The sequence below is a fragment of the Dendrobates tinctorius genome, unplaced genomic scaffold, assembly GCF_039654945.1.
Source record: "Dendrobates tinctorius isolate UK_male_01 unplaced genomic scaffold, ASM3965494v1 ptg000089l, whole genome shotgun sequence".
NCBI lineage: Eukaryota > Metazoa > Chordata > Amphibia > Anura > Dendrobatidae > Dendrobates > Dendrobates tinctorius.
In genome coordinates, this window is record NW_027361757.1 from 15,135,403 (window position 1) to 15,151,277 (window position 15,875).

General features: G+C 43.9%; 1 protein-coding gene across 1 annotated transcript in view; it reads right to left on the minus strand.

The window, feature by feature from the left end:
* The window catches only part of ALOX5 (arachidonate 5-lipoxygenase), a 165,973-nt gene that overhangs the window by 59,724 nt on the left and 90,374 nt on the right, over window positions 1-15,875 (minus strand). The window contains exons 6-8 of the mRNA XM_073585854.1: window positions 14,052-14,224; window positions 12,505-12,651; window positions 10,290-10,493 (exon numbers count right to left, since the gene is read on the minus strand). Coding sequence (XP_073441955.1) covers window positions 10,290-10,493; window positions 12,505-12,651; window positions 14,052-14,224 — 524 coding nt within the window. The remainder of the gene's footprint in view (window positions 1-10,289; window positions 10,494-12,504; window positions 12,652-14,051; window positions 14,225-15,875) is intronic.

A 15,875-nucleotide genomic window follows, 5' to 3' on the forward strand; every position in this document is an offset into this window, starting at 1 on the left:
AAAGTAAAGGCATGACAGGGAAAAACCCATTGGAAGGCATTTATCAAAGAAAAAATTCCCGTCAAAATAAAAACCCAAAGAGTTAAAACCGCTTGGGTTAACTGGTAAGAGCCTAAATGCGGATTTGATATCCGATTTAGCCAATAAAGCATTAAAACCAAACTTTTTCAGAATATCAATAGCCGTGTCAAAAGAGGCGTAGCTAACTGATGTCAGTGAATTGTCAATTTGATCGTTTAAGGAGCTGCCGCATGGATAGGATAAATGATGGCTTAGCCGAAAAGTTCCTGGCTCTTTTTTGATGACAATACCCCATGGTGAAATCCTAAAATTTTGAAAAGGAGGGGTCGAAAATGGGCCAGCAAATCTACCCAATTCCAAAATTCCTATAAGCTTCCAAGATAATGTCCACATGTTGAAAAAGTTTGCTGCATAAATTGGGGTATTTCTTACCCAAAACAGCGGAATAAATCGCAAATGCCTGTATCCAGTTGTTGAAAGATTTAACGGAACTGGATTTGCCATCCTCAGACTCTAATTTATTATCCTTTCTTTCAAATCTATTTGGCTGATCCCTCTTAGGAAGAAGGGAAAATAAATCAACATAATTACAGCCCCAAATTAAATCCTTAATAGTTGAACTTAAGTGAAAGCCCAAAGGTGACAATTGACAAGTAAGGGCTTCTTTGAATGTATTTTTGTGTGTCACAGCATTCGTATGTGCAAAATCATCTGCTAAAGGAACACCAGACTGATGTTGAGGGACAGGGGAAATAGATTCGCCCAAGGCCTCAGCCAGCATGTTTTTAAACATCTGTTTTAATTGGCCCTGACAATTAGTGTTAAATAAATTAATCATCTCACCCTGTCCGGTCGTGATAGATTGCATGCCTTGATCTGTAGCGCAGCCTGAGCTCGAGCCCTCCATGTTGGGCTAGCACAGCTGAGAGGAGCAGGCTGGTGAAAGATCCTCTTCATCCTCGGAAATATTCTCCTGCAGAGATGGAGGCACGGTGGCAGCAAGTGCTGGGTTGAGCCTGCCTGTGGCCGCCGCGGTGCTTTTACGACCACAGTGCCCTTCTGATCTGCCGGCCTCACCAGCTGACAACGCCGTCTTGCGGTGATGACGTCGCCCGGGATCTCGGGCCGGGCTGCGGGATTTGGTCGCCGGAAGGCTGCGGCGCTTCCTGTTAGCCTCGCATCCCGTAGGCCTCCGGCTCCTAGGAGAAGAAGAAGGAGAGTAGGCCGCTGGAGGTCTTCTATTTCTCCCGCCAGGAGCCGCTTCAGAAGTGGAAGTCGATGGTGGAGCCGGATTCTGGGGCTGAGAGCGCAGCAAAGAGGTACTTCGGGTAGCGTCCGAAACTGCTGTGTTCGCACTCATGGCTAGGCAATTCCTAAGCCATTCCATACCACCCTCCTCGCTTGCTCTTGCCATTAGCTGTTGAAGTAGCACGTCCATATCGCCTCAGGAATCTTCTTTTTCTTCAGAGAAATGCTGTGTGAGGAAAAAACTGCCCACATAGGGCTTTATATATCTCCAATAAAACCGCCAAAACAAATCCACTAATGAGATTAAACCAAAAAACAGAATCCACCAATCAAGGCCCGTAGAAATGGCGCCAAGAAGTCCTCTCAGGAACCCTGAATAAACTTCAAATACCTCAGATAAAATTATCAACTTTAATGAGGAGAAAATTAGACTTAAGCTAAATAATTTAATGCTCCATCTACGGCCTGTATGTCCATGGGACCCCCCTTTATTTTATTCTTTATTACGGGGGGGGCCGACACAACCTGTGCACGTGGTCTAAAGGCCCCGTCACACACAGCGAGATCGCTGGCAAGATCGCTGATTTTGTGACGCATCAGCGATCTCGCTGTGTGTGACATGCATCAACGACCGCCCCCCTGCCGGGGATCGCTGATCGTGCAGGGACGTCCTGGACCATTTTTTGATTGTTGGCCTCCCGCTGGCCAGTGCGCATCGCTGCGTGTGCCAGCGGTATGCCATCGATCAGCAAGCTCCCAGCGCTGTAAGCAGACGCTGAGAGCTGGTATCCAAGGTAAATATCGGGTAACTAAGCACGCATGTCGCTTAGTTACCCGCTGTGTACCATGGATACCAGCGTGCTTGTGCTGGGAGCTGGTATCCAAGGTAAACAGCGGGTTTCTAAGTGCCAGTGCCAGCACGCTGGTATCCAAGGTACACAGCGGGTAACTAAGCGACGCGCGCGCTTGTTACCTGCGTCGTCGCTGGTGAGATCTGCCTGTTTGACAGCTCACCAGCAATCATGTAGAGACACACCAGGGATCCTGACCAGGTCATATTGTTGTCAGAATCGCTGGTGCATCGCTGTGTGTGACGGGGGCTTTAGGCTCACTTACTTGAGCTGATTTCAGCCCATTAGCGATCATAGATATATCTGGCCCATTCACACGGGCCAACAAAAACTGTATGGTGAGTAGCATTCGTTAATACGATTGTTCTGTCCTGTCTCCATACAGCATCATGTTGTCAGCAGCACATCCTGCATTTACACTGGGCGATGTGCTGCTGACTGATGAATTAAATGCCCAGCATAAATGATCTGATCACCCAACAAACAAGCATTTCACTCGTATTATGATGACTGATGGAATACTTACACCAGCCAAAACACAAAACAGGTGTGAATCTTTCAATAGGATCTGCTATTAGATTTCAAATTGAAATCTAAGTAAATTAATAATTGATCTCTTAGACATGACGACGCTGGCGTACTTATTTGGAGAATCCACGCCAGAATTGCTGTACAGTATTATCCATTTGACAAGTTTTTCCATCTGATAATAAAATGAGCATTCTATGAGACCAGCTGCAGCTGGACTCATTTTAATATCACAATTATAATGACATTCATTATTCAAAGTAAGTAAAGGGAATCTGTCAGCAGGGTTTTGCTATGTAATCTGAGAGTAGTATAATGTAAGGGCTGAAAGCCCGATTCCAGAGATATGTACCGCTGCCTTTCAGGGCTTATCTACAGCATTCTATAATAATGTAGATAAGCCCCCGATCTTACCTTCAAGATAAGAAAAATAATCTTTATTATACTCACCCCGCCGGCTGGGTGGTCCTGTGCTGTCCGGTCTGATGGGTGTTGCAGGTCCAGATCCGGCGCCTCCCATCTTCATGTGATGCCGCCCTCCTGCTTGCTTCATGGCTCCCTGGCATCATGCTCCTGCGCAGGTGTACTTTTCTGCGCTGTTGAGGGCAGAGCAGATTCCTGCAGGCAGTGCACAAGCGCTGAGTCTCTCTGACCTTTGTGGCTGCGGATCTTATAACGGCCAAAACAGCTGACAGGTTCCCTTTAACCTCACCCCCGACATTAGTCAATGTACAGTGTACATACATATAGTTATACAAAGCTTAGTATTTTGAGTATTGCCTTGTATGGGGAGAAAAGTATCCCAAATTTCTTGATTAACGACACATCTCCAGAAATGTATTAACTATTATATTATCAATAAAGACAATAAAGATTTAAACAACCATTACAACACCGAGCGTCAGAGAATTCCAGGGCATTACTACTTCTAATATAGCTACTGTGAGTAAACCAATATTAATAATCAGTCCAAGTACAAAGAGACTAATAGATTTGATTGATGAATTTAAACCACAGTAACTACAAGTATGTGCCCTCAATTAAAATTTGAGTTTTATTGGTTAATACAAAAATAAAACATGAAAAACAATTAGCCAGTAGATGGTACTACATAATAACAAAAGGGGAATGGATGCAAACATAGTAAATAGTCGTCCTAAGTGGAAATAAAATTGTCTAGTATAGGTGAATACCATATCAATTAGTAAGTACAGAGGTATAATTAAAAAAACACCAAAGGTGCAAAGGATATCAATAGTAATTTTACCCAACACGTGTCAGGAGAAGGCTCAGCGCTGGATAACAACCATTGGGAAATGTCACCTATATATTTTGTCACTTAAAAAAGCACTCCTGTCATCAAAGTTTTTATCCTCTTAATATATTAAAGTCATCACATTATGTAGCACTGTGTACTTCCTATTGTCCGTTTTGTCTTCCTATGAAATTACGTGATTATAAACAGACTACTGGTAGCTGAATCCTTCTAAGCTTTACGTAGAATCAGGAACTCTTTTCCTTGCATGAGTCATCTCCCTCTTCAACTCCTAACCCAGCTGCTCTACTCCTCCCCTCCGCCAGGGATATTGCAGTGCTTTTGGATTGTAGTCCTAATGATGACTCATACAGAGAAAAGAGACTTCCTGTTTCTACATGGAGCTTAGGAGAATTCAGCTACTCTGTTCTTGATGTTATAGAAATAATGAAAAAGAGAAGAATTAACTGGGTAGAAAGGCAAAAAGAGCAATTGTAAGTACACAGTGTTATATAATAAGATGACTGCAGTTTATTAAGAGGATAAAAACTTTGATGGGAGGAGGAGGAGTGCTTCTTTAACCAGTATATGAACTTCCATATACAACATCCAACACAGAGACCTTTATTCTCATAAAACGTGCAAAACTTCAGAATGAGAATCTGGTGGGTATGCAAATCCCATGGAGAAGCAGAAAATCGAACTTTGCATACTGCAGGGAGATATGGCAGTAACACAGTATACTATTATACTGAAGTTATCCAACTCATTTTGGGCATTTATCTCATACTGTAGATGTGACATTCATTTTGCAGCTTGTAAAATACCCAAACATAAAAACACTGGAATCGAGCAAACTGGTGGCTAGTACATGTGAAAACACATTCAAGAAAAAAAAGGAAGAACACTTATAATGTCTTTTAAGCAACGATATCCTCCCTTGGTTTATTGCAGAAATCTTTTAGCCGTCAATGGGAAGTGAACACATTTCTATTCTATAAAAATCTTGCATTTTCAGTTTTTGGAGATTAGATTTTGGCAAATAGGTTTACACTTTGCAATCTATTGAGTAAGAGCGCTTTAACTTTTTATGTATTTGGGCAGCGTCTAATGGTCAGCAAGAGAAAAGTGAGTGAAATCTAGCAATAATTAAAGGGAACTTCTCACATTGAATATTGAGCGTGTTAGAAAGCAGGACAGACTGAGCAGACTAGGAAAAGATTTAGTATAATCGGGATGTACTCATTTATTACTCTGTTCATTTTAGGCTTATGAGTTTAGTGATTGACACAAGTCTCTGAATGCACACGTACACAAGGAAATCACTAATCGTTGAGTAGACCCTTCCACTTCACTTTGTAACGTAACCCTTTCCCAATATTTGTTGCACATGTATATGTTGGATGGGGTTTAGGAAGCGAGTTGAGCTCTCTCTATACATTGTGGGTGCTGCCTGCATTATGCAGCCAGCACCTTCTAGTTAGTCTGATTGCTGTTGCTCAACCATTTTGATTCCACTGTCAATCACTAACAGCAGCATTCAGGTTGTTGGATCCATTCGGCAATCATCCTTGTGCTCTGAGATTGTTAAAGGGATTGTCCAAGTTTGATTGCAGACTCGCTATCAGAATTCCCTGATGTCGGAGTCCACAGTGGGTGGTTATGTGACCACAACTATGGGATATGTATACTTCTGGCCATATTCTGACTCTCAATTCACTTTTATTGAATTGCTGTGCACCTCTAACAATTGAGCAATGCCTAAAATGTGCTGCTAGTTCCTTATTTTAATATTTCCATGATGAGACAGAGAATGTACAATCTATCACAAATTAAAATTACACAAGACTTAATCTTGAAATACTTGTTACTCAAGTTTCTATTAAGTGGAAAACAGTTGCAATTATATTTTATGTGTAAGGGGTGTACCAGGATCGACGTGTACGCCACCCCTCTTTCTAAATTTCTAAATGATTAATGTGTAATATGCAGCACAGTGACCCCGCAATGTTCAAATTAGGAGCCCAGTGGGTCCAGGGCCTGATAGTGGCCGAAGGTTGCAGCAGGAATACGATGCAAGGCAGCACCAGGATGTGACAGCTTACTACTGTCATGATCCAGGACGGGGTTTAGCTTTGGCCCATCCTGGTCAGACTGGGGGCTAATTGTTCTGCCTCTCTCTGGCAGAGGGCAGCTATTTAATGCTCACTGGACCTAGGTCTGGTGTCAGTTATACTCCTGCCCTCGGATGAGTTAGTTGACCTCTTGTATACGTGTGCCTTGTGCCTGATAACTTGTTGCTTGTTTGGTTGTGATCCGGTTCTGTCCCTGTTACGAGTTCTACCTGTCCCTCTTGTACCGCACCGCTCTCTCGTGTATGACTCTCTGCTTGTGACTCGACTGCTCTCTGCTCGTCCCTTTGGTACCGCACCACCCTCTTGTGTATGACCTTTGGCTTTGTCTGACCTCCTGTCCGTTTATCCCTCCTGTACCTCGTTTGCCCGTACTGTTTATGGCCTCTGTTTTTGCCCGACTCTGAGTTTTCTATCTTCTCTGAAAGCAGGATGCTAAGCCCCGCCCCCTTGCAGTCACATGACTGTAGGTCCTGTGCTGGCTTGCTAACCTTCAGCATTCAGGTCCTGTGCATCTGTACTTTCTGGCTGTTCCTGTCCCCAGGGCTCCCTACAGGGCGGGTGAGTCCCTGCTCAGCAGAGGCTGTACGCCGGCGCTGTCAGGATCCTGATAACTACATGGGCAAGTGCCCTTATGTCTGTGGCAAAACGGACAAGGGAACTCCTAAAGTTAGTGAAGCTGGACAAGAGAGATGCTGCAGTACCGAACGAGTCGGTACATCCCGGGGACATCCTGGGAGGAAAGAGAGAAGACATAGGGAAAGTGAAGGATGCCTACTGTGTGGAACCCTTCGATAAGGCTGTAACTGAAATGGACATACTGTGTACAGATTCGAGTAAATTCTTTATTGTTGAGTTGGAACTGGATTCTGTCTCTTTTTGTGTAACAAGGCCAGCAGCAGAACTTCAGCAGACCAGATGGGACCCTGATGGCATAGAAGGTGTAGCAAAGTATGCCACAAAGGGGACATCTGAAGCATGTGGCGGGAGACCAGGGTGTGATTGAGCAGTCTATGTCAGCCATGACTACGGCCCTGTTTCCACTCACACTTGGTGTAGTCGGCATTATCCCGGAGCCTTGCAACTTGGGGGATGCCGTGAAAGATGAAGATATTGATATTCTGGATGTGACAGAGGAAAATGATATGATAGATGTGACTGACACCCTGGATGTGACTGATGTACTGGATGTGACTGACACTGGCAAAGATGGCGATTCTAAAGATGGTGGAAGATGGCGTGCAGATGGAGTACGACAGCTTTGATCCCACCCCTCTTGGGCGTCATGTCTTGGAAGTGGCGCGAAAAGCTGTCTGGCAGAGTCAGTGGCCTAAGCATGGTGTCCCCCCTGGTGGGTGCATCTGAAAGGAAGAAGACCTCACCCCTTACAACAGAATGGAGGGTGGGGCCCGGAAGAAAATCCTGTGTGCAGCTGCGCGGCCCCATTACAAGCTACAGAACAGACAGCGGTAGACAACTCATACACATGGTACTGCGGCGGCATAGGCTGCATCGAGTGGAAGTGGAGACAGGAAGAGAAGAAGACCCAACCCGGACCACAGAGTGGAGTGGCAGATAAGTTTGGGACTCACCGTTTCCCTGGACCAGCGGAGGAGCGGTGCCAGCGGCTGCCAGAGCCAGAACACCATCATCAGGAGTCGGAACATCAGTGTTGGGAGTTGAAGGCTGGAGAACCGGAAACAGCGACCGCCCCGGAGGAGCTTGTGCTGGAAGTGAAGGAGCCGGAGTGCGCAGCTGCATTGGCGGAGGGATCTGGAGGACACGGGACGGCTGCGGCGAGGATGCTGGAGACAGTGGTGAGTGATCCTCAGCCCCTGACCCCGGAAGGGTGGACTGTGCCTTGGCCCCAGGCCACAGAGAGTGGGCCCACGTGCGGCAACATCTCATCCTTAGGCCCATTTGCCCATTGGCCCAAGACCCCAGAGGATAGGCCTGCGCTTGGCAGCATTTCGACCCTTAGTTCATCTCGCCCCCATCTGCAGTCAGAGGGTCCCTTCCCATCCCCCGGGCAGGCCGCCTGGATTGAGGAGGTTATCCTGCATAAGAAACGGCAGGAGAAGGAGGTGTGGGTGGAACTGGGTCAACCGGGAGGGGGTGCTATGGTAGGACTGAGCACCAGTGGGCAGCTAGCGTACACCGACGAGGAACGTGGCTACGGGTTCATCCGGGAACTAAACACCAATGCTAAGGATTATGAAAATGCTGCATCAGTGAAATTCAGCAGGCCCCTGATGGAAGGAGACTGGGTCAATTTCTATAGGGAGGATGGCCCTCGGGGGGTAATATGCCGTAGCCGTTACCCTGCAGGAAGAAGGAGAACTGGATCTTTATGCGGGCCCGGAAGCGGCCCAGACCGCTCCCAGGTCCCAGGCCATTACAAGTCCAACCACTGCCCCTGCCATGTCTTGGCAGTCTATGACGTCTGCAGCTGCAGAGTCATTGTCGGCCTAAACACGGGCATGGAGTCCAAAGGGAGACAAGGCGGCCCGGGATGGATGTCGCTGAATGGACGCCAGATAACTCCTTTTGTCTATGCAGTGCTTGTTGCACAAAATGAAACAGGACTGTTTTGTGTCACAGGAGCCCTGAAGCACCCCCAGAGTCCGGTGCAATGAGGCTGATATGGCCAGGAGTAAATGTTTTCTCTTCGTTTTTTGTTTTGTTGCATCTGTTGCTCCTTTCCTGCTGGATGGCAGGACTCTGCCCTCCAACTGAGGAAAATGGACCATGTGCAGCTGTGGCAACAGACTATACTGCAGATACATGCAGCGCACATATTATAGAAGGGCAGTTCTTCGTGAAAAGGAAGGGGGGACTCCCTTCTCAAGAACTGAGAATCTAAAGGAAAGGACCAGATGTTGCATATATACTTGGGTCCCATGAATGGGACTGGGGCGCAATGGACTGTAGATGTCACCTGGAGGACTGGGTGCCAGGCACCTGTAATTGAAATAATGGACTCTCCTGTGGAGCATACGGGCATTCCCCAATGATGGCGGATGGCGCCCGATGTCCTTTACTGAGCCAAAGAAAAGACTGTCTGCGGCTGCAGTGGGTGATGTCTGGCACCCTCTGCTGAGTCTGAAGACTTTGTTGTGGAAGGAGACTGCCCTTAATCAGAAATGTTTTTTTCTTTTTCTCCGTTTTATTAATGGACTACCTCATACGTATGCTTATCTCCCTGCGTGGAGTATGGCGTTGTAAATATTAAAAGTTTAGTTACTTAGGAGGGGCATACTGTGGGTAAGCCAGGAGCATTTCCTGATTATAGTCAGTAGGGCCAGGGAGCCCAAACAGTCCTGATGGGTTTTAGAGACCGGGGCAGCAGAGTGACCCCACAACGTTCAAGTTAGGAGCCCCGTGTGTCCAGGGCCTGATAGTGGCCGAAGGTTGCAGCAGAAAAATGATGCAAGGCAGCATCAGGATGTGGCAGCTTACTACATGGGCAGATGCCCTTTTGTTTGGGGCAAAACGGACAAGGAAACTCCTAAAATTAGTGAAGCTGGACAAGAGAGATGCTGCAGTGCTGAACAGGATGGTACGTCCCAGGGACACCCTGGGATGAAAGAGGGAAGTCACAGAGAAAGCAAAGGATGCATACTGCTTGGAACCCTTTGATAAGGCTGTAACTGAAATGGACATACTGTGTACAGATTTGAGTAAATTCTTTATTGTTGAGTTGGAACTGGACTCTGTCTCTTTTTGCGTAACAAGACCAGCAGCAGAACTTCAGCAGACCAGATGGGACCCTGATGGCGCAGAATGTGTAACAAAAGGTATGCCACAAAGGGGACATCTGATGCATGTGGCGGGAGACCAGGGTGTGATTGAGCAGTCTATGTCAGCCACGACTACGACCCTGGCTCTCCTCACATATGTATCCACATGTATTTGTAATTGGTTATTATATGTGGGACAAGTTCTGTCTATATGCCCCATCATACAATAAACCTTATATTCTCTGTATGCCAATATGGAGAGAGACGAGCAGTGACTCCTGCTCCGGCAGGCTGGAGCTATCCATGAATAACACAGACGAACATTTAGTGGAATAGCCGCCTAAATCACATTTCCTAGCAGCCAACCATATCATAAGCTACTTATCTAGCTGGGAGTCTTTGGACAACAGATTAAAGGGGTATGTAGTCTTTAAGACAAAAATTCTTACATTCGCAACATCAAAATAACACATAACATAATATGTAGTAAAACATATAACATAAAAGATATTACCTTGAAAATAGGGTGAACGGCAGGTAGCTGACGGTACATTGCAATCGCAAATACTTCTGTAAGAAGATGGGTCCTCAGGAGGTGGGTAACTGTCTGATGAATGTGGAAATCAGACGATCTGGCCCATATTTTAGCTAATAGCCAATCATACTTAGCATCAGAAGGCAGAAATATTGGATTTTCTGGTCCTGGAGTTTGGCTCAACTATACAGTACAAAGCAACAGAACTGTGTTATGTCCACTTTAATTAATAAAGCACGAAGAAAATCAAAGGCTTTTTTTTTTTAGAAAAGTTAAAAATGAATATTTTTATTATATCAATAATTATAAAAACAATGAACAAAATTTGTAAAAAATGGAGTATACAAGTACAGAAAAGGAAGGTGGGAATAATTGGGAATAGGTGGTGTGTGAGACACTGCAATATTATCCAATAGATTACTTATAAATATTGGTCTAGTAAATTCAAAAGGACTATGAACTAGGAAACATACACTCACTGGCCACTTTATTAGGTACACCATGCTAGTAACGGGTTGGACCCCCTTTTGCCTTCAGAACTGCCTCAATTCTTCGTGGCAGTGATTCAACAAGGTGCTGGAAGCATTCCTCAGAGATTTTGGACCATATTGACATGATGGCATCACACAGTTGGCGCAGATTTGTCGGCTGCACATCCCTGATGCGAATCTCCCGTTCCACCACATCCCAAAGATGCTCTATTGGATTGAGATCTGGTGACTGAGGAGGCCATTTGAGTACAGTGAACTCATTGTCATGTTCAAGAAACCAATCTGAGATGATTCGAGCTTTATGACATGGCGCATTATCCTGCTGAAAGTAGCCATCAGATGTTGGGTACATTGTGGTCATAAAGGGATGGACATGGTCAGCAACAATACTCAGGTAGGCTGTGGCGTTGCAACGATGCTCAATTGGTACCAAGGGGCCCAAAGAGTGCCAAGAAAAAATTCCCCACACCATGACACCACCACCACCAGCCTGAACCGTTGATACAAGGCTGGATGGATCCATGCTTTCATGTTGTTTACGCCAAATTCTGACCCTACCATCCGAATGTCGCAGCAGAAATCGAGACTCATCAGACCAGGCAACATTTTTCCAATCTTCTACTGTCCAATTTTGATGAGCTTGTGCAAATTGTAGCCTCAGTTTCCTGTTCTTAGCTGAGAGGAGTGGTACCCAGTGTGGTCTTCTGCTGCTGTAGCCCATCTGCCTCAAAGTTCGACGCACTGTGCGTTCAGAGATGCTCTTCTGCCTACCTTGGTTGTAACGGGTGGAAATTTGAGTCACTGTTGCCTTTCTATCAGCTCGAACCAGTATGCCCATTCTCCTCTGACCTCTGGCATCAACAAGGCATTTCCGGCCACAGAACTGCCGCTCACTGGATTTTTTTTCTTTTTCGGACCATTCTCTGTAAACCCTAGAGATGGTTGTGCGTGAAAATCCCAGTAGATCAGCAGTTTCTGAAATACTCAGACCAGCCCTTCTGGCACCAACAATCATGCCACGTTCAAAGGCACTCAAATCACCTTTCTTCCCCATACTGATGCTCGGTTTGAACTGCAGGAGATTGTCTTGACCATGTCTACATGCCTAAATGCACTGAGTTGCCGCCATGTGATTGGCTGATTAGAAATTAAGTCTTAACACACAGTTGGACAGGTGTACCTAATAAAGTGGCCAGTGAGTGTATAAAGAAGGGGTTGAAACATTCCACAGCGAAACGCGTGTTGGGTGTGGTGGGTCCCTGGTACATGTCACTGCTGGCAAATTTTGGACATTATTGCCTGTTTTATGATGCTTGTTTACTTGTGCTATGCCTTTTGTACGCTTAATATGGCCCATCTGGATATCTTTTTGATTGAATTATGCACTTTGGATTTTCTTGCTTATACTTAAATTTTGCAAGAAATTTTGTGGTTATACATTCCTGAAATAGTAAGAAGTAAGACAGAAGTGACCTATCCAAATATAGAACCGGATTTGTAAATCTACTCATAAAGTCTTTAAGATTTAACACGGTCCAGTAAACTGATCGTGTCCTTCTGCTTTGCTAGAAACCAATGACCACTCAATATCAATGGAGGTGAAGTTCCATAAAAAATGGCAAAGCAATAACATAGAAGTTCATAAATCTCATGACCAGGCCTAAACTCAGTCCTTGAAATTGTTAACTTCACACAGACAGTACCTGTATAGCAATCGGTACAATTTTGTTCTCAAGATTTTTGTACAATAAGCAGATGGGTGCAGCAATGAATTGCATGGTGCATGGATCAGTTTTGTTTGCAGAGATGCCATCGAGAAGATGAAAATCGACAATGAAGATGTTACCTTGCTGTAAAAATGAGATAAAGCACAGATTCTGTTACATACAGCAATTGGTTACTATTTTCTAGACCATCATAGTTTTCTCTTAACGTGAAATCTATCATAATAAGGTAACTGGACCAACATAGTTTTACACTGGTCCCTTAAATCCAAGTTTCTCATACGCTATGAACAATATAGGTCTTCCTTAAAAAGAGCAACTAGGTGGCTATAATAAAATAATATGCTACTTTATTAAACAATTAAGTACCAAAACATACAATATATAGTATAACCATTAATAGACATCATGAGACAATAGCAGGATAGTCCAGATATCACAGGGAAGAAAACAGTGCGCTATCATGCATGTGAGCAGCATAAGAAAATATCATTGAATAAAGATGCTAGTGTCTAGCTTGCTTCATGCATGTATGACAGCTCCCAGCAGAAGTCCATAGTAAATATAAAATGCGGACAGAGATGTCCAGTAAAAGATATCTACGACCTAATAGTGGGGAACTCACCAAGATGTAGTGGGAAACTGCAAACAACCCTGGACCGGGTATGGAACGTCCCGACGCGCGTTTCGCGTGCTTAAATGCACCAGTTTATCACCTATCACCATATCACCTTAAATGCACGTTGATAAAGTGGTGCATTTAAGCACGCGAAACGGGCGTCGGGACGTTCCATGCCCGGTCCAGGGTTGACATTGTAACACTGACTGACACTAATCAGTTGCAGCTCTTCAGTATTCCGTCATAGTGGACATCTGCTTTGACAGAATAATAAAGGCTGCAGACGATCAGTAGCCATTGATTGGTAGTAGGTATTATGTGACATAATGTCACATGACCTGCCAGACAACGCTGATATTGTGGGAATAGTGCCACTCTGAGAGGTGAGTATCAAGTATTTATTTTTTATCTGGGGGCACTGAAAAGATAAAAGGAAACCTGTCATGTTGTACATGTTGTCTGTTCTGTGGACAATGAGGGAGGGAGAAGCTGAGTAGAATTATGTATAAGATTGTGGGGAAATATTCAGTATAACTTGTATTTTACTCATCGACTTGCCTTCCCAGGTCATTGAATGTGTAGTCCAGTGGGAGTTCACTAGTGATCCACAGCTATCTCTGTATGCACAGTCATACAGGGAAGTCTGTCAATCATTGAATAGGACCGCCCACTGGACTCATGTGTATACAAACATCAGGGATATCAATGAATAAAATGCAAGCTTTACTGAAACTTTTCCAACAAAAATATATGTCAATCTGATCAACTCCTGCTGCTCTATAGCATCCTGCCTGCAGATCAGATACCATTTTCAACATGACGGGTTCCATTTAAGAAGTGGATAACCCCTTTCACTATGGGATTTGCCTAGAGTTTCACTTTAAGACGACTATTCATTTACATTTACCTCCATTTCTTTCTCCAGTAGAATGTTTCGTTCAAGGCTGCATTCCACCATTTCATGGGTTACTGGGAAATTCTCTGGTAATTTCTTGCATTTTTTTATTAGAACTGGATTGCAGCCATTGAGAAACTGATATCCAAACATGAAGTCTTCCTGCCAATGCTGCATTACATACTCTACAAGATAAAAGATGAAAGATTAAATGCTTGAGTCAAATGATTCTTTGAGCCTTGTACTTTCTGTTGCTTAATCCCCACTAATATATTCTGCCATGCTGTACAGAGACAGTCATCACACACAGAGGTTTCTGTCCCCACCTGGGCTAATAATGTCAATGTTTTGGTAGGAAAACCACAGAAACATGAAAAGATTGTGCATTGCCCTGTTTATGTGATTATTGGCTTCATTTAACTCCTTTACCCCCAAGGGTGGTTTGCACGGTAATGACCAGGCAAATTTTTACAATTGAGGTAATAACCCTGGAATGCTTCCATGGATCCCGGTGATTCTGACAATGTTTTCTCATAACATATTATACTTCATGATAGTGGTAAAATTTCTTTGATATGACTTGCGCTTATTTGTGAAAAAAATGGAAATTTAAAAATTTAGACAATTTTTCATTTTCCAAATTTGAATTTTTATGCCCTTAAGATAGAGAAATATGTCATACAAAATAGTTAATAAATAACATTTCCCTCATGTCTACTTTAAATCAGCACAATTTTGGAACCACATTTTTTTTGTTAGGAAGTTAAAAGTTGACCAGCGATTTCTCATTTTTACAACACCATTTTTTTTAGGGACCACATCACATTTGAAGTCATTTTCAGGGGTCTATATGATAGAAAATTCCCAAAAGTGACACCATTCTAAAAACTGCACCACTGAAGGTGCTCAAAACCACATTCAATAACTTTATTAACCCTTTAGGTGCTTCACAGGAATTTTTGGAATGAGCAAAAAAAATTTCCTTCAGATCCAATTTGTTTTATTTTACCAAGGGTAACAGGAGAAATTGGACCCTAAAAGTTGTTGTACAATTTGTCCTGAGTACGCTGTTACCCCATATATGCAGGTAAACCACTGTTTGAGTGCATGGCAGAGCTCGGAAGGGAAAGATTGCTGTTTGACTTTTCAATGCAAAATTGGCTGGAATTGAGATCGGACGTCATGTCACGTTTGGAGAGCCCCTGATGTGCCTGAACAGTGGAAACCCCTCCACAAGTGACACCATTTCAGAAAATAGATCCCCTAAGGAACTTATCTAGATGTGTGGTGAGCACTTTGAACCCCCAAGTGCTTCACAGAGGTTTATAATGTAGAGCCATACTTTTCAGCGGTACCTGGCTTCTTTATATCCATCTTTTTGATTGCGTGTTATTCCACTTTTTGTTTGGCGGTATGATGATAAAGCATTGCTTTTTTGGCTTTTTTTTAATGGTTTTCACTAAAGGGGTTAACTAGTGGGACAGTTTTATAGATCAGGTCATTACAGACACAGGGATACCAAATATGTGTACTTTTACTGTTTAGTTTTTTTTTTATTCAAAAATTTATTTGTTGCTGGAATAAATATTGATTTTTGTATTATTATTTTTTATTACTTTTTAAAATATTTAAAAAAAAAATTTCATTCATACTTTTACGCCTTGTCCCACTATGGGACACTCGTTTTGTGCAGGCTGATCGCTTCTATAGCATGCATATCTGCATGCTGTAGAAACTGTCAGCACTGCATGCATTTTACACTGACCTGTGAGACCTTCCTGACATGCACTGCACATGACAGGAAGTCTCTCAGGCCTAGAGACCCGGATGTCGTCA